The sequence below is a fragment of the Megalobrama amblycephala genome, linkage group LG5, assembly GCF_018812025.1.
Source record: "Megalobrama amblycephala isolate DHTTF-2021 linkage group LG5, ASM1881202v1, whole genome shotgun sequence".
NCBI classification, from domain to species: Eukaryota; Metazoa; Chordata; class Actinopteri; order Cypriniformes; family Xenocyprididae; genus Megalobrama; species Megalobrama amblycephala.
This window is the reverse complement of record NC_063048.1, coordinates 35,970,432-35,995,947: the sequence shown is the minus strand read 5'-3', so window position 1 is coordinate 35,995,947 and position 25,516 is coordinate 35,970,432. Positions and strand designations below refer to the sequence as shown.

The following is a 25,516-nucleotide window of genomic DNA, read 5'->3' as shown; positions in this document are numbered from 1 at the left end:
ACACGAGTAACAACCTCAATATCGCACGAGTAACGAGTACAATATCGCACGAGTAACAACCTCAATATCACACGAGTAACAACCTCAATATCACACGAGTAACAACCTCAATATCGCACGAGTAACAAGCTCAATATCACACAAGTAACAGGCACAATATCCCACGAGTAACAAGTGCAATATGTCACGAGTAACAACCTCAATATCGCACGAGTAACAAGCTCAATATCACACGAATAACAGGCACAATATCCCACGAGTAACGAGTACAATATCGCACGAGTAACAACCTCAATATCGCACGAGTAACGACCTCAATATCACACGAGTAACAACCTCAATATCGCACGAGTAACGAGTGCAATATCGCACGAGTAACAACCTCAATATCACACGAGTAACAACCTCAATATCGCACGAGTAACAAGCTCAATATCACACAAGAAACAAGCTCAATATCCCACGAGTAACAGGCACAATATCCCACGATTAACAAGTGCAATGTCACAAGTAACAAGCTCAATATCACACAAGTAACTAGAGCAATATCTCACGAGTAATGAGCACAATATCGCACAAGTAACGAGCACAATATCACACGAGTAACAAACTCAATATCACACAAGTAACAGGCGCAATATCCCACGAGTAACTAGAGCAATATGTCACGAGTAACAACCTCAATATCACACGAATAACAGGCACAATATCCCACGAGTAACTAGAGCAATATCTCACGAGTAATGAGCACAATATCGCACAAGTAACGAGCACAATATCACACGAGTAACAAACTCAATATCACACAAGTAACAGGCGCAATATCCCACGAGTAACTAGAGCAATATGTCACGAGTAACAACCTCAATATCACACGAATAACAGGCACAATATCCCACGAGTAACAACCTCAATATCGCACGAGTAACGAGTGCAATATCGCACGAGTAACGAGTGCAATATCGCACGAGTAACGAGTGCAATATCGCACGAGTAACGAGTGCAATATCGCACGAGTAACGAGTGCAATATCGCACGAGTAACAACCTCAATATCACACAAGTAACAAGCTCAATATCACACAAGTAACAGGCACAATATCCCACGAGTAACAAGTGCAATATGTCACGAGTAACAACCTCAATATCACACGAATAACAGGCACAATATCCCACGAGTAACAACCTCAATATCGCACGAGTAACGAGTGCAATATCGCACGAGTAACAACCTCAATATCGCACAAGTAACAAACTCAATATCACACAAGTAACAGGCGCAATATCACACAAGTAACAGGCACAATATCACACGAATAACAGGCACAATATCCCACGAGTAACTAGAGCAATATCTCACGAGTAATGAGCACAATATCGCACAAGTAACGAGCACAATATCACACGAGTAACAAACTCAATATCACACAAGTAACAGGCGCAATATCCCACGAGTAACTAGAGCAATATGTCACGAGTAACAACCTCAATATCACACGAATAACAGGCACAATATCCCACGAGTAACAACCTCAATATCGCACGAGTAACGAGTGCAATATCGCACGAGTAACGAGTGCAATATCACACGAGTAACGAGTGCAATATCACACGAGTAACGAGTGCAATATCGCACGAGTAACGAGTGCAATATCGCACGAGTAACGAGTGCAATATCGCACGAGTAACAACCTCAATATCACACAAGTAACAAGCTCAATATCACACAAGTAACAGGCACAATATCCCACGAGTAACAAGTGCAATATGTCACGAGTAACAACCTCAATATCACACGAATAACAGGCACAATATCCCACGAGTAACAACCTCAATATCGCACGAGTAACGAGTACAATATCGCACGAGTAACAACCTCAATATCACACGAGTAACAACCTCAATATCACACGAGTAACAACCTCAATATCGCACGAGTAACAAGCTCAATATCACACAAGTAACAGGCACAATATCCCACGAGTAACAAGTGCAATATGTCACGAGTAACAACCTCAATATCGCACGAGTAACAAGCTCAATATCACACGAATAACAGGCACAATATCCCACGAGTAACGAGTACAATATCGCACGAGTAACAACCTCAATATCGCACGAGTAACGACCTCAATATCACACGAGTAACAACCTCAATATCGCACGAGTAACGAGTGCAATATCGCACGAGTAACAACCTCAATATCACACGAGTAACAACCTCAATATCGCACGAGTAACAAGCTCAATATCACACAAGAAACAAGCTCAATATCCCACGAGTAACAGGCACAATATCCCACGATTAACAAGTGCAATGTCACAAGTAACAAGCTCAATATCACACAAGTAACTAGAGCAATATCTCATGAGTAATGAGCACAATATCGCACAAGTAACGAGCACAATATCACACGAGTAACAACTCAATATCACACAAGTAACAGGCGCAATATCCCACGAGTAACAAGTGCAATATGTCACGAGTAACAACCTCAATATCACACGAATAACAGGCACAATATCCCACGAGTAACAACCTCAATATCGCACGAGTAACGAGTGCAATATCGCATGAGTAACAACCTCAATATCGCACGAGTAACAAACTCAATATCACACAAGTAACAGGCGCAATATCCCACGAGTAACTAGAGCAATATGTCACGAGTAACAACCTCAATATCACACGAAAAACAGGCACAATATCCCACGAGTAACAACCTCAATATCGCACGAGTAACAAGCTCAATATCACACAAGTAACAGGCGCAATATCCCACGAGTAACTAGAGCAATATGTCACGAGTAACAACCTCAATATCACACGAATAACAGGCACAATATCCCACGAGTAACAACCTCAATATCGCACGAGTAACGAGTACAATATCGCACGAGTAACAACCTCAATATCACACGAGTAACAACCTCAATATCACACGAGTAACAAGCTCAATATCGCACGAGTAACAACCTCAATATCACACAAGTAACAGGCACAATATCCCACGAGTAACAAGTGCAATATGTCACGAGTAACAACCTCAATATCACACGAATAACAGGCACAATATCCCACGAGTAACAACCTCAATATCGCACGAGTAACGAGTACAATATCGCACGAGTAACAACCTCAATATCGCACGAGTAACGAGTGCAATATCGCACGAGTAACAACCTCAATATCACACGAGTAACAACCTCAATATCGCACGAGTAACAAGCTCAATATCACACAAGTAACAGGCGCAATATCCCACGAGTAACTAGAGCAATATGTCACGAGTAACAACCTCAATATCACACGAATAACAGGCACAATATCCCACGAGTAACAACCTCAATATCGCACGAGTAACAAGTGCAATATTGCACGAGTAACAACCTCAATATCACACGAATAACAGGCACAATATCCCACGAGTAACAACCTCAATATCGCACGAGTAACAAGTGCAATATCGCACGAGTAACAACCTCAATATCGCACGAGTAACAACCTCAATATTGCACAAGTAACAAACTCAATATCACACAAGTAACAGGCGCAATATCCCACGAGTAACTAGAGCAATATGTCACGAGTAACAACCTCAATATCACACGAATAACAGGCACAATATCCCACGAGTAACAACCTCAATATCGCACGAGTAACGAGTACAATATCGCACGAGTAACAACCTCAATATCACACGAGTAACAACCTCAATATCACACGAGTAACAACCTCAATATCGCACGAGTAACAAGCTCAATATCACACAAGTAACAGGCACAATATCCCACGAGTAACAAGTGCAATATGTCACGAGTAACAACCTCAATATCACACGAATAACAGGCACAATATCCCACGAGTAACGAGTGCAATATCGCACGAGTAACAACCTCAATATCACACGAGTAACAACCTCAATATCGCACAAGTAACAGGCGCAATATCCCACGAGTAACTAGAGCAATATGTCACGAGTAACAGGCACAATATCCCATGATTAACAAGTGCAATATGTCACGAGTAACAACCTCAATATCACACGAATAACAGGCACAATATCCCACGAGTAACAACCTCAATATCGCACGAGTAACAAGTGCAATATCGCACGAGTAACAACCTCAATATCACACGAGTAACAACCTCAATATTGCACGAGTAAAAAGCTCAATATCACACAAGAAACAAGCTCAATATCCCACGAGTAACAGGCACAATATCGAACGAGTAACAACCTCAATATCCCACAAGTAACAAGCTCAATATCGCACAAGTAACAGGTGCAATATCGCACGAGTAACAACCTCAATATCGCACGAGTAACAAGTGCAATATCGCACGAGTAACAACCTCAATATCACACGAGTAACAACCTCAATATCGCACGAGTAACAAGCTCAATATCGCACGAGTAACAGGCACAATATCGAACGAGTAACAACCTCAATATCGCACAAGTAACAGGTGCAATATCCCACGAGTAACAGGCACAATATCCCACGAGTAACAACCTCAATATCAGGCGGAATATCCCATGATTAACGAGTGCAATATGTCACGAGTAACAACCTCAATATCGCACGAGTAACAACCTCAATATTGCACAAGTAACAAACTCAATATCACACAAGTAACAGGCGCAATATCCCACGAGTAACTAGAGCAATATGTCACGAGTAACAACCTCAATATCACACGAATAACAGGCACAATATCCCACGAGTAACAACCTCAATATCGCACGAGTAACGAGTACAATATCGCACGAGTAACAACCTCAATATCACACGAGTAACAACCTCAATATCACACGAGTAACAACCTCAATATCGCACGAGTAACAAGCTCAATATCACACAAGTAACAGGCACAATATCCCACGAGTAACAAGTGCAATATGTCACGAGTAACAACCTCAATATCACACGAATAACAGGCACAATATCCCACGAGTAACGAGTGCAATATCGCACGAGTAACAACCTCAATATCACACGAGTAACAACCTCAATATCGCACAAGTAACAGGCGCAATATCCCACGAGTAACTAGAGCAATATGTCACGAGTAACAGGCACAATATCCCATGATTAACAAGTGCAATATGTCACGAGTAACAACCTCAATATCACACGAATAACAGGCACAATATCCCACGAGTAACAACCTCAATATCGCACGAGTAACAAGTGCAATATCGCACGAGTAACAACCTCAATATCACACGAGTAACAACCTCAATATTGCACGAGTAAAAAGCTCAATATCACACAAGAAACAAGCTCAATATCCCACGAGTAACAGGCACAATATCGAACGAGTAACAACCTCAATATCCCACAAGTAACAAGCTCAATATCGCACAAGTAACAGGTGCAATATCGCACGAGTAACAACCTCAATATCGCACGAGTAACAAGTGCAATATCGCACGAGTAACAACCTCAATATCACACGAGTAACAACCTCAATATCGCACGAGTAACAAGCTCAATATCGCACGAGTAACAGGCACAATATCGAACGAGTAACAACCTCAATATCGCACAAGTAACAGGTGCAATATCCCACGAGTAACAGGCACAATATCCCACGAGTAACAACCTCAATATCAGGCAGAATATCCCATGATTAACGAGTGCAATATGTCACGAGTAACAACCTCAATATCGCACGAGTAACAACCTCAATATCACACGAGTAACAACCTCAATATCGCACGAGTAACAAGCTCAATATCGCACGAGTAACAAGTGCAATATCGCACGAGTAACAACCTCAATATCACACGAGTAACAACCTCAATATCGCACGAGTAACAACCTCAATATCCCACGAGTAACAACCTCAATATCGCATGAGTAACAGGCACAATATCCCACGAGTAACAACCTCAATATAGCACGAGTAACAGGCACAATATCCCACGAGTAACAACCTCAATATCGCACGAGTAACAACCTCAATATCACACGAGTAACAGGCACAATATCCCACGAGTAACAACCTCAATATCGCACAAGTAACAGGCACAATATCCCACGAGTAACAACCTCAATATCGCACAAGTAACAGGTGCAATATCCCACGAGTAACAAGCTCAATATCACACGAGTAACAGGCACAATATCCCACGAGTAACAACCTCAATATCGCACAAGTAACAGGTGCAATATCCCACGAGTAACAGGCGGAATATCCCACAATTAACGAGTGCAATATGTCACGAGTAACAACCTCAATATCGCACGAGTAACAAGCTCAATATCACACAAGTAACAGGCACAATATCCCACGAGTAACTAGAGCAATATGTCACGAGTAACAACCTCTATATCGCACAAGTAAAGAGCGCTTTATACAAGAACTAATATCTCTCAGTGAGTAAATGTTTATTCTTCTGACCCCATTGGCAGATATTTGTTCTTGTTTTATGCAAAAACTCACTTCATTTTGATGATTTATCTGCTCTGACACTATCAGATGAGAACAACACTTGATCTGAATAATAACGGTATTGTTTTCTATAGAGCGGCTTTACAGCTGAAATTGAGTTTGTGTCATAACTGTTGAATTTTGCAACATTAACTCTGTTATTTTCCCATTTATCATTGTGAAGCTGCTTTGAATCAATCTGTATTGTATGAAGTGCTGTAGAAATACATAGAGAGCACACTAAACAAAAGAAAGATGTTTTCATTGTGTTCAGGTGCTTCTGGGCTGGAAACACGGAGAAACTGTTGATGAAAAAGCAAAAACTCACCCAATGCTGAGATCCTACAAATCGCTCACAGAGAAGGTACAAAACAGCCCTCAGAACATCCAGCATCATGTGATCTTTGACTCTTAGCGTGAGTGTTTCCGCCCGCAGGAGAAGGAGGTTTACCGCTGGACGGTGCGCGAGTCCCTGAAGAGCATGTTAGCGATGGGCTGGAGCATCGACCGGACCAAAGAAGGAGAAACCATGTTTCAGCAGAGAGAGATGCGGCGGATCTCACAGGCCTCTCAGGTGTCTTTGTGTTTAATCGTTTGCAATGATTTAATCAATAACAGTCCAGCAGCCTCAAATAAGATCATAGGTCAGTACGATAATACAGAAGATTCATATCAGATTCAGTACTGTAGTGTTTGTTATTGTGTGTTTTCAGGGTAATGGCTTCAATCCAAATCCACTGGACATGAGCAGCGTCCAGCTGTCCAGAGAACTGCAGGTGACGTGCGCAAAGCAGCAGCAAACATCTGTAGATTTGTGTTGAACAGCTGGAATTAAAAAATTTGAATTAAAAAAAGCACTGACATGTTACAGTAATTTTAACTGGGTAACACTGTAGAATAAGGTCTTGTTAACATTGATTTATGCATTCCCTAACAATGAGCAATATACTATTTACAGAATTTATTAATGTTAGTTAATAAAATTAATAAACAATTTTAACTAATGTTTACCAGATACAAAATTGTATTAAAATAATGCATTAATGTTTAAATTAATAAATAATTAATTTATTTGTTAACATTAATGCATTACCAAACAATGGGCAATATATTATTTACAGAATTTATTAATATTTGTTAATGTTAGTTAATAAAATTATTAAACAATTTTAACTAATGTTACTATATACATTTTTGATTAAAAATGCATTAATAAATAAATGTTGAAATTATGTCAACATTAATTTATGCATTACCTAAAAACAAGCAATATATATTTAAAGCATTTATTCATTATTATTGTTTAATAAAAATAAACAAATTCAACTAATGTTACCAGATGCAAAATATAATTGAAAGAATGCATTAATAAATATTGAAATAAATAATTTATTTATTTTTTAATATTAATTCATGCATTACCTGATATGTTGTTACAGAATGTATTAATCTTTGTTAATATCAGATAATAAAAATAAATGAAATGTAACTAATGCTACAGATACATTTTTAATTTAAAAATGCAGTAATAAATGTTAGAAATATTCGTTAACATAAATGTATGCATTACCTAACAATGAGTGATATATTTTTTACAACATTTATTAATCAGTAATATTAATTAATTAAGAAAATTTAATGTATTTAATCTATATTCAATAAATGATAAATATTTCTATTTAAAGTGTGTATAAAAAAAAAAAATATATATATATATATATATATATATATATATATATTTTAGAATTTTGTTTCTGTTCTTCAGTCGATGGTTGAGGTGGTGGCTGAAAACTATCACAACATCTGGGCCAAGAAGAAGAAGAGTGATCTGGGAACCAGAGGTTTGTCCCTCTTGTCTTCAGCTCTGAGTGATTGTGACATGTGAAGGTCATGCGTGACATGTGACGTGTGCTCTCGGGTGCAGGAGGAACGCATCCGCTGCTGGTGCCGTACGACACGCTCACGGCCAAAGAAAAAGCCAAGGACCGAGACAGAGCGCAAGATCTCTTCCGCTTCCTCCAGATCAACGGATACTCCATCAGCAGGTGCAGACGTGTGCGCTTTTACACGCGTGTTCACGTGAGGACTGAGTGTAACGGTGCCGCTGTGTTTCCTTCCAGGGGTCTGAAGGACATGGAGCAGGACTCCTCCTCCATGGAGAAACGCTTCGCATACAAGTTTCTGAAGAAGCTGCTGAAATACGTGGACTCCGCGCAGGAGTTCATCGCTCACCTCGGTCGGTTTCTTCAGTCTGAAGTCATGTGATTCCCCACACACTCACAGGTTCTCTTTAGATTATGAACTAACCGTCACTCTCGCTGGTTTCAGAGGCGATGGCGGCCAGTGGAAAGAACGACAGGTCACCACATGAACAGGAGATCAAGTTCTTTGCTAAGGTTTGAAAGTGCAGTAGGGTTACGCTCACATGACATTGCAGTTCTTCTCCATCATGAAAATGATTATTTGCATGTTTTAAAGCCTTGCCAGTCAAACTTTTTATTTGCACGCTGTTCTGACATGTGCTTTTCACACTAAAACACAGCGTAACGCAGCGTGTGAGTACTAAACTAAGTTCTCTTTCACCTCTATACTGTTTAATTTTCTGTTTGCCTGTTGTACTTCCTGTAGGTGCTCCTCCCCCTCATAGACCAGTACTTTAAAAATCACTCGCTCTACTTCCTGTCGTCACCCACTAAGAATCTGAGCAGCAGCGGATATGCGTCGAACAAGGAGAAAGAGATGGTCACCAGGTGATGGAGCATCTTATGTCACATGATTATATGTATCTCATCGTAAAATGTTTAATTACTTTGATCGTTTATAAATCTGTTCGCAGCACATTTATATGGAATCTTGTTTACTTGGATCATTTCTCAAAATATCTCACAATTTGGACTTTATAAGTTTTAATCCCAAGTTTAAATCTTGCAATTCTGACTTCATTTTTTCGTATTTCTGTATTTATTTATTTTTTCAATTTCGACCTTATTGCTCGCAATTCTCATTTTTATTTTACATATAAACTCAGAATTGTGAGACAAAAAGTCAGCATTTTTTATTTTGATGAATATTTTACTAGTTAATAAACCTGATAACTCAATCAGCAGTGATTCTTCGCTCTTCACCTGTTTAAGCTTCCGTTTCTTCTTCCTCTCGCTGTCTTCTTCACTTCCTGCTGCTCTGCTCTAGTCTGTTCTGTAAGCTGGCCGCTCTGGTTAGACACAGGATCTCTCTGTTTGGTAAGATCACCGTGTCTCTCTCTCTGTGTCTCTGTGATGTTCATTGATTTGGTGGTTTTCAGCGCTTTCTGGTGTGTGTTTGCAGGAAGTGACTCCACCACTATGGTCAGCTGTCTGCACATCCTCGCACACACACTGGACACCAGGTACGGCTCCTTGCATTGCACCGCCCTGCATTATATTTCTTGGTGATTACAAAAATAGTGCCTGTTTTGCTCTGGGACGTCATACTGAGTCGGCTTTGCTGAAAGTGTCAATGTTTTGCTTGCGTTCGACTTGCTTACCTTTGATACTTGATGATAGTATCCTTGTTTGGCGTCTAAAACATTGAGTCGGCATCAAGGGCTTAGTTCTTATCTTAAAGACAGGACTTTCTCTGTAGCTTTGGGTAAGTTTTCCTCATCCTCAGCTCCTATTATTAGTTGAGTACCTCAGGGTTCTATACTGGGCCCGCTTATTTTTAACTTATATGACTTTATATGTATTTTTTCCCACATTTAGGACAATGTTTTATGCCTAACTATGATTTCAAGGTTAGAATAATGACCAGTGACAGAAGAAAATGCATGATATATCTGTATTTTACTACATGTTGAGCGACAGATTGATTGATTTATAACTTATGTTGTTCTTTGACATTAAATGGAATATTTGAACATATTTTTCCACTTCTATGCAGAAGTTAAATGTTACATTTTGAATTTTGTCTAAACTTTTGTTATTGTGATGTAAGTGCATTAGCAGATCTGATGCGGTGATGCTGTAGGATGGTTTCTCTCGCAGGACCGTGATGAAGTCCGGATCCGAGCTGGTCAAAGCCGGTTTGAGGACGTTCTTTGAGAACGCAGCTGAGGATCTGGAGAAGACCTTGGAGAACCTGAAGCTGGGCAAGTTCACTCACTCACGCAGCCAGATGAAGGGCGTCTCGCAGAACATCAACTACACGACCGTGGCTCTGCTGCCCATCCTGACCGCGCTGTTCGAACACATCACTGAACATCAGTTCGGCTGCGACCTGCTGCGTGAGTCGCTTAATGCTAAAGGGAGATTTTTTTCAGATGTTGAGCTCATGCTGACTCTGTTTACCTGCTAAATGCACGTTCCTGCTCTTATTTAATGATTTGTGATGTTATTATAAAGGAAAAAAATAATTTATATTATCCATTTATATTAATAAATTTAAAATATAATAATAAAAATAAATTAATTATTGTTAATAGTTACTTTGCAATATAATTCTGGTTAAGTTGGAGTTGCTCTGAAGAGTGAATGTAATATAATGTAATGTTAAGTAAATAAAAATGATTGTAAATGTCATTTACGCTGACTTCAAATGGCCCTGTAATTATCTTTGTGTGATTTAAACTTTATGAACACTAATGCTTGTATTTTCTGGTGGTTTTCTCAGTGGATGATGTGCAGGTGTCGTGTTATCGGATCCTGACCAGTTTATATGCTCTGGGGACTGGAAAAAACATCTATGTGGAGCGGTGAGCAGATCCCAGAGCCTTCTTTACCTGAAGCTTTGTTTGACATGCTCTTATGCTGTGTACTGTATGTGTGTTTGTTTGTTGTGTGTGTGTGTGTGTGTGTGCACGTGTCTGTTGTGTGTGTATGTGTGTTGCATGTGCATGTGTTGTGTGTTTGTGTTTGTTGTGTGTGTGCGTCCATGTATTGTTTGTGTCGCGTTGTGTGCACATATGTGTTGTTTGTGTGCATGCTGCATGTTTATTTGTATATGTGTGTGTTGTCTTTTAGGTGTGTTGCATGTTATGTGTGTTGTGTGTACGTCTGTTGCGTCTGCTTCTGCTGCGTGTGTGTTGCATCTGTGTCTCTTGCGTCTGCATCTGGTGCGTCTGCGTCTGTTGCGTCTGGTTTGTCTGGTGCGTGTGTTGTGTCTGTGTCCGTTGCGTCTGTGTCTGTTGCGTCTGCGTCAGTTGCGTCTGCGTCAGTTGCGTCTGCGTCAGTTGCGTCTGCATCTGTTGCGTCTGCATCTGTTGCGTGTGTGCTGTCTGCGCCTGCATCTGTTGTGTCTGGTGCTTGTGTTGCGTCTGCATCTGTTGCATGTGTGTGTTGTGTCTGCGTCTGCATCTGTTGCGTGTGTGCTGTCTGCATCTGTTGCGTCTGGTGCTTGTGTTGAGTCTGCATCTGTTGCATGTGTGTGTTGTGTCTGCGTCTGCATCTGTTGCGTGTGTGCTGTCTGCATCTGTTGCGTCTGGTGCTTGTGTTGAGTCTGCATCTGTTGCATGTGTGTGTTGTGTCTGCGTCTGCATCTGTTGCGTCTGGTTTGTCTGGTGCGTGTGTTGTGTCTGCGTCCGTTGCATCTGCATCTGTTGCGTCTGTTGCATCTGCATCTGTTGCGTCTGGTGCTTGTGTTGTGTCTGCGTCTGTTGCGTCTGCATCTGTTGCATGTGTGTGTTGTGTCTGCATCTGCATCTTTTGCGTCTGGTGTGTCTGTTGCGTCTGCATCTGTTGCATGTGTGTGTTGTATCCGCATCTGTTGTGTCTGGTGTGTCTGTTGCATCTGCATCTGTTGCATGTGTGTGTTGTGTCTGCATCTGTTGCGTCTGGTGTGTCTGTTGCATATGCATCTGTTGCGTGTGTGTGTTGTGTCTGCATCTGCATCTGTTGCGTCTGGTGTGTCTGTTGCGTCTGCATCTGTTGCATGTGTGTGTTGTGTCTACATCTGCATCTGTTGCGTCTGGTGTGTCTGTCGCATCTGCATCTGTTGCGTGTGTGTGTTGTGTCTGCGTCTGCATCTGTTGCGTCTGGTGTGTCTGTTGCGTCTGCATCTGTTGCATGTGTGTGTTGTGTCTGCATCTGCATCTGTTGCGTCTGGTGTGTCTGTCTGCATCTGTTGCGTGTGTGTGTGTGTTGTGTCTGCGTCTGCATCTGTTGCGTCTGGTGTGTCAGATGCATCTGCGTCTGGTGTGTGTGCATCTGTTCCGTCTGCTGCGTGTGTAATGTCTGCGTCTGTCCTGTGTGTGTTGTGTCTGCATCTGTTGCGTGTGTGTGTGTTGTGTCTGCGTCTGGTGCGTCTGCGTCTGGTGCGTGTATTGTGTCTGTGTTGCATCTGCGTCTGTTGTGTTTGCATCTGCATCTGTTGCGTCTGCGTCTGGTTCGTCTTGTGCATGTGTTGTGTCTGCGTCCGTTGCATCTGCGTCTGTTTTGTCTGTGTCTGGTGTGTGTATTGTGTCTGTGTGTTGCATCTGCGTCTGTTGTGTCTGCATCTTTTGCATCTGCTTCTGTTGGGGGGGGGGGTGCGTTTTTGTGACATATCAGGACACAAAAGTGTATAATGACATGGGTATGACATAGGTATTACAAGGAGAGGTGACTTATGAGGACATTACTCCATGTCTCCACTTTTCAAAAGGTTTATAAATCACACAGAATGAGTTTTTGTGAGAAAGTAAAAGTGTGCACAGTTTCCTGTGATGGTTAGGTTTAGGGGTAGTGTAGGGGGAGAGAAAATACGGTTTGTACAGTATAAAAACCATTACGCCTATGGAATGTCTCCACAATTCACAAAAACAAATGTGTGTTTGTGTGTTGTAGGCAGCTCCCGGCGCTGGGCGAATGTTTGGCGACTCTAGCGGGTGCGATGCCCGTTGCCTTCCTCGAGCCGCAGCTCAACAAACACAACCCCTGCTCTGTGTTCAACACAAAGACGTCTCGTGAACGAGCCAGTAAGTGACACAATAACACACTTACTAGGGTTCATTCAGTGACGGCACAGGTGTTGTTTTTATTGCAATTTTTACGTTACAACTGTAAATATTGATGATGATGATGAACCATATTTGAAGTTACTTGATAGAAACCAATAAACACGTGTGACACATCAGTTCAACTCGATATTCATGTAATATAAACGTGTATATTTGTGTAAAGCTGCAGCAGTGAGTGTGTGTGTGTGTGTGTGTGTGTGTGTGTGTGTGTGTGTGTGTGTGTGTGTGTGTCAGTTGTAGGGATGCCGGAGAGCGTGGAGGACGTGTGTCCTGAGATGCCTCGTCTGGACGCTCTGATGAAAGACATTAATGACATGTCTGAGTCTGGCGCTCGATACACAGAGATGCCGCACGTCATCGAGGTGGTGCTGCCCATGCTGTGCAACTACCTGTCCTACTGGTGGGAGCGAGGCCCGGAGAACCGGCCCATGGGCGTCTGCAGCACCACCGTCACCTCCGAACACCTGAGCCTCGTCCTGGGAAACATCCTGAAGATCCTCAACAGCAACCTGGGCATCGACGAGGCCTCTTGGATGAAGCGCATTGCCGGTGAGCAGAACTTAATCTCCTGAACTTCTGCTTCTAGAAACACTGGGTTCAATTCTGCTAGAGAGCCAAAAGTTACATAGTGTACCTTTATTAAAATAATAAAAAAATTACAAAATTGGGTCTGTTGCGTCTGCGTATGTTGTATTGGCGTCTGTTGTGTGTGCATGTTGCATGTGTGTTGCTTCTGCATCTGTTGCGTGTTGCGTGTGCATTTGTTGCGTCTGCGTGTGTTGCGTGTTGCGCCTGCATTTGTTGCATCTGCATCTGTTGCGTCTGCGTGTTGCGTCTGCATCTGTTGCGTGTTGCGCCTGCATTTGTTGCATCTGCATCTGTTGCGTCTGCGTGTGTTGCGTCTGCATCTGTTGCGTGTTGCGCCTGCATCTGTTGCATCTGCATCTGTTGCGTCTGCATCTGTTGCGTGTTGCGCCTGCATATGTTGCATCTGCATCAGTTGCGTCTGCATGTGTTGCATCTGCATGTGTTGCGTCTGCATCTGTTGCGTGTTGCGGCTGCATTTGTTTGCGTCTGCGTGTATTGCATCTGCATGTGTTGCGTGTTGCGCCTGCATTTGTTGCATCTGTTGCGTCTGCATGCGTTGCGCCTGCATTTGTTGCATCTGCATCTGTTGCGTCTGCGTGTGTTGCGTCTGCATCTGTTGCGTGTTGCGCCTGCATCTGTTGGGTCTGCTTATGTTGAATCTGCATATGTTGTGTCTGCGTCTGTTGTGTGCGTATGTTGCGTCTGTTGCATCTGCATCTGTTGCGTGTGTCTGCGTGTGTTGTGTCTGTGTATGCTGTGTCTGCATCTGTTGCACGTGAGCGTTGCGTCTGCATCTGTTGTGTGTCTTGTGTCTGTTGCGTCTGCGGATGTTGTGTCTGTGTATGCTGTTTCTGCGTCTGCATCTGTTGCATGTGCGTGTTGCGTCTGCGTGTCTGTTGTGTCTGAGTGTTGCGTCTGCGTGTTGCATCTGCTGCATATGCGCGTTGTGTCTGCGTCTGTTGCTTCAGCGTTGTCTACGTCTGTTGCATCTGCGTGTGTTGTCTGCGTCTGCATCTGTTGCTTGTGCATGTTGCGTCTGCGTGTGTTGCATCTGCATGTGTTTTCTGCGTCTGCGTGTGTTGTCTGCGTCTGCGTGTGTTGTCTGCATCTGTTGTGTCTGTGTGTTGCGTCTGCGTATGTTGTGTCTGCGTCTGCATCTGTTGCATGTGCGTTGCGTGTTGCATCTGCTGCATCTGCATGTGTTTTCTGCGTCTGCGTGTGTTGTCTGCATCTGCATCTGTTGTGTCTGTGTGTTGCGTCTACATATGTTGTGTCTGCGTCTGCATCTGTTGCATGTGCGTGTTGTGTCTGCGTGTGTTGTGTCTGCATCTGTTGTGTCTGTGTGTTGCGTCTGCATATGTTGTTTCTGCGTCTGCATCTGTTGCATGTGCGTGTTGTGTCTGCGTCTGCATCTGTTGTGTCTGTGTGTTGTGTCTGCATATGTTGTGTCTGCGTCTGCATCTGTTGCGTCTGTTGTGTTGCGTCTGCGTATGTTGTGTCTGCGTCTGCATCTGTTGTGTCTGTGTGTTGTCTGCATCTGTTGCGTGTGCGTGTTGCGTCTGCATGTGTTGCATCTGCAAGAAATCTTTTTTTGTAATGTTTTTTAGCTTTAGTTGACTATAATATCCCTGAATGAAAATATTCCTCAAAATATTAATAGAAACTGCAATAGTACATCAATGATACTAAAATAAGTCATGAACTCAAAAAAATCATATTTAAAGAGCTTATTTAGAAACTGCAGTTTAGTTTTTGAATGCTTTGAGTGTGAGTTACAGTATCTGCACTACGTGAACAAACTAACCCTAATCATGCATACTAAATAACACAGATACAATTCCTGTCTACTTCCCTACTGTATAGAACTGTATGTGAAATGAAGCAGAATCTGGATTGCATTCATGCTACACACGTTACTGGTTAAAATAAGTTCGTCATCAAATGTAGTACCTACTGTGTGTGTGTGTGTGTGTGTGTGTGTGTGTGTGTGTGTCTCAGTGTACGCTCAGCCCATCATCAGTAAGGCGCGGGCCGACCTGCTGAAGACTCACTTCCTGCCCACGCTGGAGAAGCTGAAGAAGAAGACGGTGAAGGTGGTGTCGGAGGAGGAGCTTCTGAAGGCCGACAGCAAGGCCGACACCCAGGAGGCGGAGCTTCTGATTCTGGATGAGTTTGCGGTGCTGTGCCGAGACCTGTACGCCTTCTACCCCATGCTCATCCGCTACGTGGACAACAACAGGTGACGGAGCACAAACACCGGTGACTGATGTCATCAGATAATGACAAGTCACGTGACATCAGACTCCTTTTTGAGCTCAGATATTTACCCCTGAGATTTTGAGTTAATATTTCAATAATTCAACACCACATTTGCATGTTCATGGTTCTCTGATTTACACGGTGTTTTATTTTGATTAGTTTTTATTTTAAAGTGATTAATGGTAAATGTAGACGTGTCTGATGTAATGAATCATTAGCTCCTGCGGTTCATCTGATCTGTCGGCTGGTTTCAGGTCTCGCTGGCTGAAGGAACCCGATGCCGACTCTAACGAGCTCTTCAGGATGGTGGCAGAAATCTTCATCCTGTGGTGTAAATCTCATGTAAGAGCAGCTTCAATTACATCACATTATTTAAATCAGTCTCAGCATCACAGAGCTGATGAAGATCTTCACTCTCTGCAGAACTTCAAGAGGGAGGAGCAGAACTTTGTTGTTCAGAACGAGATCAATAATCTCTCCTTCCTCACCGGTGACAGTAAAACCAAGCTGGCCAAGGTACGAGTGACTCAATAAAGACGTTTATAAAGATTCTGTTTCAAATAAATGCTGTTCTTTTAGAACTTTCCATTCATTAAAGAATCCTGAAAAATAAAATGTATCATTTTCCACAAAAAATATGACTGTTTTTTAACACTGATAATAATCATAAATGTTTCTTGAGCAGAAAATCCTCATATTAGAATGATTTCTAAAGGATCATGTGACACTGAAGACTGGAGTAATGATGCTAAAAATCACTGGAATAAATTACACTTTACTATATATTCACATAGAAAACAGCCGTTTTACACTGGAATAATATTTCATAATTTTTACTGTATTTTTGATCTAATAAACACAGACTTGGTGAGCAGAAACCGGATTACAGAAGTGAACGTGTGTCTCATGTTGACTTTAATTTGAAGGTTAAAGACACAATCTCTCTCTCTCTCTCTCTGTTCTTATTCTCACACGTTTATTTGAGTAGTTTTAATCTTCTGCTCGTTCCCCTCATGAACACACGCTCAACCAGCCGTTAATCACTAATATCACATACTAATATCCTCCTGATTAAACCTCCTTCGCTGTTTCATCACTGTTAGGTTTGTTTTCACAGGAGAACAAATGCCAATCATAAACGCATCGACCTTGATGACTAAACGCATGTATTTATTAATGCAAAGCTATATTAACAGAACTTATATAGCTTTTGATTCAATCACTTTTATAACCAAAAGTCTCACAGGAAATGGACAATATTAATATCAAACTGAATTAATTTGGTTCAGCCAGTTGATATCTGGATGATCAGTAGTTGAACGTTTCCTGTGTGAACTGTTCTTCTCTAACTGCCTGTGCTTGTTCTGTCCTTCTCCTTCATGCACAGTCATTCCTACCCAAGGTACAGTCTGGTGCATGAGCTGAAACACGTGTGTGTGTGTGTGTGTGTCATGTGCTTCAGCTCCACTCCTGTACTCGATCTGCATGACATCATCAGTACTGCGGTTCCTACGGTCGTGTGTGTCGCTGTGATTTCTGGATCTTCTGCCTGGTTTCTCCTTCTTTCTGCTTTCTGTCTGTTTCTGTCAGTCTTCTGTGTCTCTAAACATCGGCAGAAACACAATATTAGTGCGATCGGGTTTAGTATTATTTATATGCTATTATAGTATTTATCAATATTTAGAGTTTTATTTTTATATTTTCAGTTTTTTTTTTTATTGTAGTTAAAGTTTCAGTAATTTTGTTATGTGCTTTTGTCATTATCATATGTTTTTAGGACTTTTTATATTTCTATTCAGCTTTAAGTTGTTTTATTTAAGTTGTAGTCATTTCAGTACTTCACTTTATACTTATTTTGCCAAGGCATTTCTTTTTAAAAATTTTTATATATATATATATATATAATGAGTAATATCACATGAGTAACAGTGCGATATGGCTGTATATCAGCACAGCTGTGGTTCGGTCGCAGGTAATCACAGTGCTGATATACAGCTATAACACACGGCTACTCGTGTGATATTGCGTTTATACAAAAGTTTGATGGCACAAGTGTGTAAATAAATAAGAAATAACAACGGAGTGTCTTTAAAACCTCTTTTGTGAGGAACTACTTCCTTCCGCCACGGATTCAGATCTCATGTTGACAGTTTTACAGTTGAGTCGAATATCCGTTTCTAATTCTCAAACGTCACTTTAGAACTAGTAATGGAGGAACGTTGAGTCGTTTTATTAAAGCATATTGTATTTTGTAGAGTATTATGAGAGAGATCGACTAAACGAGTGTATTACCTGCCTTCATTCTTCAGGTTAATGTCCGTAATATATCAGTTTGAATGTCCGCAGAGGAAAGCGATATCTTTGTCCTTTTAAACGTTAAGGGGATTTCCCCTGACAGCGCTAAAACAAGCTAAAACAAACTTATAATACAATACGCTTCAAAATTTCATAACTATATTTATGCTATATTTAACATTAATCCTGTACTAGAGTGCTACTTTTGTACGTTTGACTGAATTGTTTGCTTGCTTGTTTTAGCGCTGTCATGGGAAATCCCCTTAACTGCGATATCTTTGTCCTTTTAAAAGTTAAGGGGATTTCCCATGACGGCGCTAAAACAAGCAAGCAAACAATTCAGTCACTCTAGTACAGGATTAATGTTAAATACAGCATAAATATAGTTATGAAATTTATTTTTCCCCTTTTGCTCTGGAACAAGTAATAGATTAATAAGACCAAAGATTGCCCGTTTGATATACTCCACATTAATTATATGTTTAATCACTATCTACATAAGAGCCAGCGGCAAATCCCCGAAGCACTGGCCGAGATGAAGCTGTTCTCAGCGGGTACTCGAGCTCTGAACGACCGCTGGAGCTCACATCTGCGAAAGCGTCAAAACAAATAGTAAATAAAATAGGCGCTATGATTAAATATGAGTCAGATATTTGAGGTCTAAACAACTACATTCTTGCCTAAAAACTCTTAAAACTAAAGTTTGTGGTACAACAAGTGTATTATTTGTAAAAAAACAAGGTGGATTTGTTCGGCCGCCATGACAGTCGCCTCAAGCGGAGTGATACAAACGGTGAAAAGGTATCTAGTGCTGTTATCACTAGGATATCGCATGGCTCTCAGCCAATCAGATTCGAGAACCAGAAAGAACTGTTGTGTATATATTTTATTTCAGCTTCATTGCGATGAACGAAAGCCTTTTTTCATAGTTTTAGTGCAGAATAACAGCAGTTTGTCATTGACTCCTATAAGCTGCCGGTGGTTTTGTGATGATGATGATGATGATGATGATGAGAGTTTAAAGCTCCTATCGGTTCGATCGGTGTCTCGTGTGTGTCCGTGTTTGATCTGTCTCAGCGTCTCACGTCAGATGTTGTCGTCGCTGGTGTTTGTGCCGTTCTGGTGTGTGTGTTAGTGTTTTCTTCTTTAAGTATTGTTTATGAATATTCATCCACACAGCAGAAGCTTGTACAGATGTCTCTAAAGGGGGATTATTTCTGTAGCATTTGTTTTGTTTTGTTGTATTAAACGGTTTATCAGTATTTGTGTCATTTATCAGGCGAGTGAATCTCACAAACTCAAAACAAGTTATATTTTGCATGAAGAAAATGAAGTGTTTTTTTTTTTTTTAGGATCATTCAAATGTTTTTCATTGTGACATTTTTATTATTTTCATAATCAAACTTACTTTACATTTTAAATAATATTTATTTTTTATGAAATAATTACTTAATTTATATTTGTTGCGTTACAGTAATGTGATTAGGAGGGAGATAAGAAGCATTGCCATTTAAGTAGTATTTATATTATATATTTTATTATTATTTATATATAAATCTACATTTTAATTATTATATGTGTATATATATTTTTTTTTCAATACAGTAATTAGATTAATTTTCATGAAAATAAAGTCACAATGCTGCAAAAACTCTTGAAATTATCATTTTAAATCAGCTTCTTTTTCTTTGTGAAGTATAATCTATTTTGATTGTGATTTATTTCCGCGTGACGTCTCTTGACGGTGTGTGTTGACGTGTGTGTCTCTGTCAGTCCGGAGGTCAGGATCAGGAACGGAAGCACAAAAAGCGTCGAGGGGACTTCTACTCCGTCCAGACGTCTCTGATCGTGGCGGCGCTGAAGAAGATGCTGCCCATCGGACTGAACATGTGCACACCGGGCGACCAGGAGCTCATCCTGCTGGCCAAGACACGATACGGCCTGGTACGAGGGTCACTGGGGTCAGGGGTCAAAGGTCACAGGTCACAGCATGTTTGTGATGAGATGCTTTGTTTGGATGTTTAGAAGGACACAGATGAGGAGGTGAAGGAGCACATCAGACAGAACCTGCACCTGCAGGAGAAGGTCAGTCCGTCACACACACACACACACACACACACACACGCATCAGCGGCCGCTGCTGAACGAGACTCTCGTGTTCTCACGCAGTCGGAGGATCCGGCCGTCCAGTGGCAGCTCAACCTTTATAAGGACGTGATGGTGAAGACGGAGGAAACGCCAGACCCGGAGAGAAGCATCGAGCGAATCCAGAGCATCTCGGCCGCTGTTTTCCACCTGGAGCAGGTCAGGTCACGTCACAACATCTCACACTCACAGATCGATGCCATCAAATGTCATACAGATACAGAGATTTGGATATTGTATATTTAGAGCAGCGATTCCCAAACATTTTTCATCAGCCGAACCCCTTTGAGATCAAATATTTGCTTAAAGTCCCCTGAAGATTTTGAGTTGATATTTAAATAATTTAACAACACATTCACGTTCACGGTTAGCATTTCATCAACTCACGAACCCCTGGTATAGAAGCAGTTACTAGATTTGCATTTCCTAAATTAAATAAATATGCATAGATGTTAGAAGATTAATATTCAGTGTAAGTCAAAAAAGGAGATTGTGTAAGAAATGTATGATGAAAGTTTTCCTCAAATATTCATGTCAGAACAAACTCACGGTCGCTGTAATGTGTGTTTAGGTTGAACAGCCGTTACGCTCTAAGAAGTGTGTGTGGCAGAAGTTGTTGTCTAAGCAGCGGAAGCGAGCCGTGGTGGCGTGTTTCAGAATGGCACCGCTGTACAACCTGCCCAGGTGACAATCTGTGACTGTCTGACTCTCTCTGTCTGTCTGTGTTTGTCTGTCTGTGTTTGTTTGTCTGTGTTTGTCTGTATGCGTCTGTCCGTCTGTGTTTGTTTGTTTGTTTGTCCATCTGTTTGTTTGTTTGTTTGTTTTTGTCTGTTTGTCTGTTTGTTTGTTTATTTGTTTGTCTGTTTGTGTTTGTTTGTTTGTTTGTTTGTCTGTCCATCTGTTTGTTTGTTTGTTTTTGTTTGTCTGTCTGTCTGTTTGTTTGTCTGTGTTTGTCTGTATGCATCTGTTCGTCTGTTTGTTTGTTTGTTTGTCTGTCCTTCTGTCTCTGTGTTTGTCTGTCTGTGTCTGTCTGTCTGTCTGTTTGTTTGTTTGTTTGTTTGTTTGTCTGTCTGTTTGTTTTTGTCTCTGTCTGTCTGTGTCTGTTTGTCTGTCTGTCTGTGTTTGTTTGTCTGTCCATCTGTTTGTTTGTTTGTTTGTTTGTTTTTGTCTGTTTGTTTGTCTGTGTTTGTCTGTATGCGTCTGTTCGTCTGTTTGTTTGTTTGTTTGTTTGTCCATCTGTTTGTTTGTTTGTTTGTTTTTGTCTGTTTGTCTGTTTGTTTGTTTATTTGTTTGTCTGTTTGTGTTTGTTTGTTTGTTTGTTTGTCTGTCCATCTGTTTGTTTGTTTGTTTTTGTTTGTCTGTCTGTCTGTTTGTTTGTCTGTGTTTGTCTGTATGCATCTGTTCGTCTGTTTGTTTGTTTGTTTGTCTGTCCTTCTGTCTCTGTGTTTGTCTGTCTGTGTCTGTCTGTCTGTCTGTTTGTTTGTTTGTTTGTTTGTTTGTCTGTCTGTTTGTTTTTGTCTCTGTCTGTCTGTGTCTGTTTGTCTGTCTGTCTGTGTTTGTTTGTCTGTCCATCTGTTTGTTTGTTTGTTTGTTTGTTTTTGTCTGTTTGTTTGTCTGTGTTTGTCTGTATGCGTCTGTTCGTCTGTTTGTTTGTTTGTTTGTTTGTTTGTTTGTTTGTCTGTCCTTCTGTCTCTGTGTTTGTCTGTCTGTGTCTGTCTGTCTGTTTGTTTGTTTGTTTGTCTGTCTGTTTGTTTTTGTCTCTGTCTGTCTGTGTCTGTTTGTCTGTCCGTCTGTGTTTGTTTGTCTGTCCATCTGTTTGTTTGTTTGTTTGTTTGTTTGTTTTTGTCTGTTTGTCTGTCCATCTGTGTTTGTTTGTCTGTCCATCTGTTTGTTTGTTTGTTTGTTTGTTTGTTTTTGTCTGTTCGTCTGTTTGTTAGTTTGTTTGTCTGTCTGTTTGTCTGTCTGTTTGTGTTTGTTTGTTTGTCTTTTTGTGTTTGTTTGTTTGTCTGTCTGTCCATCTGTTTGTTTGTTTGTTTGTTTGTTTTTGTCTGTCCGTCTGTTTGTTAGTTTGTTTGTCTGTCTGTTTGTCTGTCTGTCCGTTTGTCTGTCTGTGTTTGTTTGTCTGTGTTTGTTTGTATGCGTCTGTCTGTCTGTCTGTCTGTCTGTCTGTTTGTTTGTCTGTCTGTCCGTTTGTCTGTCTGTGTTTGTTTGTCTGTGTTTGTTTGTATGCGTCTGTCTGTCTGTCTGTCTGTCTGTCTGTCTGTCTGTCTGTCTGTCTGTTTGTTTGTCTGTCTGTTTGTTTTTGTCTCTGTCTGTCTGTGTCTGTTTGTCCATCTGTGTTTGTTTGTCCCTCTGTGTTTGTTTGTCTGTCCATCTGTTTGTTTGTTTGTTTGTTTGTTTGTTTGTTTTTGTCTGTTTGTCTGTTTGTCTGTCTGTTTGTTTGTCTTTTTGTGTTTGTTTGTTTGTTTGTTTGTCTGTCCATCTGTTTGTTTGTTTGTTTTTGTCTGTCCGTCTGTTTGTTTGTCTGTCTGTGTTTGTCTGTCTGTTTGTCTGTCTGTTTGTGTTTGTTTATTTGTCTGTTTGTTTTTCTCTGTCGTCTGTTTGTTTGTTTGTCCGTCTGTGTTTGTTTGTTTGTTTGTTTGTCTGTCTGTCTGTTTCTGTCTGTGTCTGTCTGTCTGTTTCTGTCTGTGTCTGTCTGTCTGTTTGTCTGTCTGTTTGTGTTTGCTTGTTTGTTTGTTTTTGTCTATCCGTTTGTTTGTTTGTTTGTTTGTCTGTGCATCTGTTTGTTTGTTTGTTTGTCTGTCCGTCTGTTTGTTGATTTGTTTGTTTGTCTGTCTGTGTTTGTCTGTCTGTTTGTGTTTGTTTGTTTGTTTGTTTGTTTGTTTGTTTATTTGTCTGTTTGTTTTGTCTATTGTCTGTTTGCTTGTCTGTCCGTCTGTGTTTGTTTGTTAGTTTGTTTGTTTGTTTGTTTGTTTGTTTGTCTGTCTGTCTGTTTCTGTCTGTGTCTGTCCGTCTGTCTGTTTGTTTGTCTGTCTGTTTGTCTGTTTGTGTTTGCTTGTTTTTGTCTGTCCGTCTGTTTGTTTGTTTGTTTGTTTTTGTCTGTCCGTCTGTTTGTTAGTTTGTTTGTCTGTCTGTGTTTGTCTGTTTGTTTGTTTGTTTGTTTGTCTGTCTGTCTGTCTGTCTGTTTGTTTGTTTGTTTGTCTGTCTGTCTGTCTGTCTGTCCGTCTGTGTTTGTTTGTCTGTTTGTTTGTTTGTTTGTTTGTTTGTTTGTTTGTTTGTCTGTCTGTGTTTGTCTGTTTGTTTGTTTGTTTGTTTGTCTGTCTGTCTGTCTGTCTGTTTGTTTGTTTGTTTGTCTGTCTGTCTGTCTGTCTGTCCGTCTGTGTTTGTTTGTCTGTTTGTTTGTTTGTTTGTTTGTTTGTTTGTTTGTTTGTCTGGTGTGTTTTTTTTCTGTCCATCTGTCTGTCTGTGTTTGTCTGTCAGTCTGCATTCTCTCATTTTGACTCCTTTGATTCTGATCGTTCATCACATTGAGACCCAAACCATGAGCAGAGGCTGAGCTCCATATGTGTGTGATTGCCTTAAAAATCAAACTTTATTTTACTACACAAAACTCTTAAATACATTGATTTTAACATATATGAGTGTTTCTTTTGTATGTAATATGAATAATATATTTTTGTGTATAACCACTTTAATTTTTTTTGTAAATGTAATATATGTGGTAAACATTTCTTAAAGGGGCTGTATGTAGAATTCAGAAACCCTTGTTTTTAGCGACACCAGTGGCCGTTAAGTGAACTGCAGTTGCATCTACTCACCGATATAATCACACAAAGTTGTTTCTATTATTCTCTTGGGAGTAAAAAGAAGTGTGAAATACCTTTGTAGCGATATATACTGTTAACGAATATCCTGACGCCATCCATGCTGATGAGAGCGATGTTTAGATGAATATGTAAATATATGCAGCACGCTTTAATTTCAGTAACAAAATAAACGCACAACAAAAATGAGAAAACAGCAGTTCAGAAAGCATCTGATAATAGTGATGTGGAAATGTTTGACCAGCGCTGAGATTCACCGCATCATGTGATTAAAATTACAGTGTTATGATAGTGTGATTATGAAGTATATTTGAGACTATAGACTATATAGATCTGACTCTAAGACTATAGTTTGAATGAATCACGACACATTGACATTACAGTACAGAACGACTCTTTCAGCATTTTATCCTGAACATTGTATAAGCATTCGTTTCATGTGTCATTGAACAGAAGAGAGTAAACGTCACATTCTTTTGATTTTCCAGGCAAAAAGTCACGAGTCCTTCACATAAAAATACAGGCTTTCATAGACAACCTAAGAAATCGGGGAAGGTCTTGTTTTTTAAGTTTCATTACAAGCTGTTCACACAATGGCAATAAAAAAGTAAATAATACATGGAGATTCTTACATACAGCCCCTTTTAAGTATGTTTGTGTATATATATATATATATATATATATATATATATATATATATATATATATATATATATATATATATATATATATATATATATTCTTTTTTTTAAATGTTTAATTTATTTAATATATTTAGTTTGCAAATGTATTATTATTAATGTTTTTTGTACAGTTCAAATGTTGTTTTATCTCATATGTTCATCCACTTTTAAGTCCCGTCGCTCTGCAACTCTAAACCGAAGCACTTTGTCCATTATGATTTTTATGAATAATCCAGTGAATCCTCGTGTGTGAATGTGACTCAGATCAGTTGTTTGATTTGTAGGATTGATTTGTGTCTTGTTTCCTCTCC

General features: G+C 40.4%; 1 protein-coding gene across 7 annotated transcripts in view; it reads left to right on the top strand.

Annotated features, from left to right (window-relative positions):
* LOC125269224 (ryanodine receptor 3) overlaps window positions 1–25,516 on the top strand; it is a 152,716-nt gene that overhangs the window by 97,129 nt on the left and 30,071 nt on the right. For 3 of the 7 annotated variants that reach the window (XM_048192091.1, XM_048192090.1, XM_048192093.1), the window contains 21 exons: window positions 6,716–6,805; window positions 6,878–7,015; window positions 7,155–7,217; window positions 8,207–8,282; window positions 8,366–8,486; window positions 8,562–8,677; window positions 8,770–8,837; window positions 9,070–9,191; window positions 9,631–9,680; window positions 9,766–9,826; window positions 10,464–10,702; window positions 11,089–11,170; window positions 13,239–13,369; window positions 13,646–13,960; window positions 15,998–16,238; window positions 16,513–16,600; window positions 16,682–16,774; window positions 20,327–20,497; window positions 20,579–20,638; window positions 20,723–20,857; window positions 21,270–21,382. In XM_048192091.1, coding sequence (XP_048048048.1) covers window positions 6,716–6,805; window positions 6,878–7,015; window positions 7,155–7,217; window positions 8,207–8,282; window positions 8,366–8,486; window positions 8,562–8,677; window positions 8,770–8,837; window positions 9,070–9,191; window positions 9,631–9,680; window positions 9,766–9,826; window positions 10,464–10,702; window positions 11,089–11,170; window positions 13,239–13,369; window positions 13,646–13,960; window positions 15,998–16,238; window positions 16,513–16,600; window positions 16,682–16,774; window positions 20,327–20,497; window positions 20,579–20,638; window positions 20,723–20,857; window positions 21,270–21,382 — 2,573 coding nt within the window. Of the gene's footprint in view, window positions 1–6,715; window positions 6,806–6,877; window positions 7,016–7,154; window positions 7,218–8,206; window positions 8,283–8,359; window positions 8,487–8,561; window positions 8,678–8,769; window positions 8,838–9,069; window positions 9,192–9,630; window positions 9,681–9,765; window positions 9,827–10,463; window positions 10,703–11,088; window positions 11,171–13,238; window positions 13,370–13,645; window positions 13,961–15,997; window positions 16,239–16,512; window positions 16,601–16,681; window positions 16,775–17,645; window positions 17,661–20,326; window positions 20,498–20,578; window positions 20,639–20,722; window positions 20,858–21,269; window positions 21,383–25,516 lie in introns of all 7 variants that reach the window. The other 4 variants (XM_048192088.1, XM_048192089.1, XM_048192094.1 and 1 more) reach the window with 2 other exon arrangements.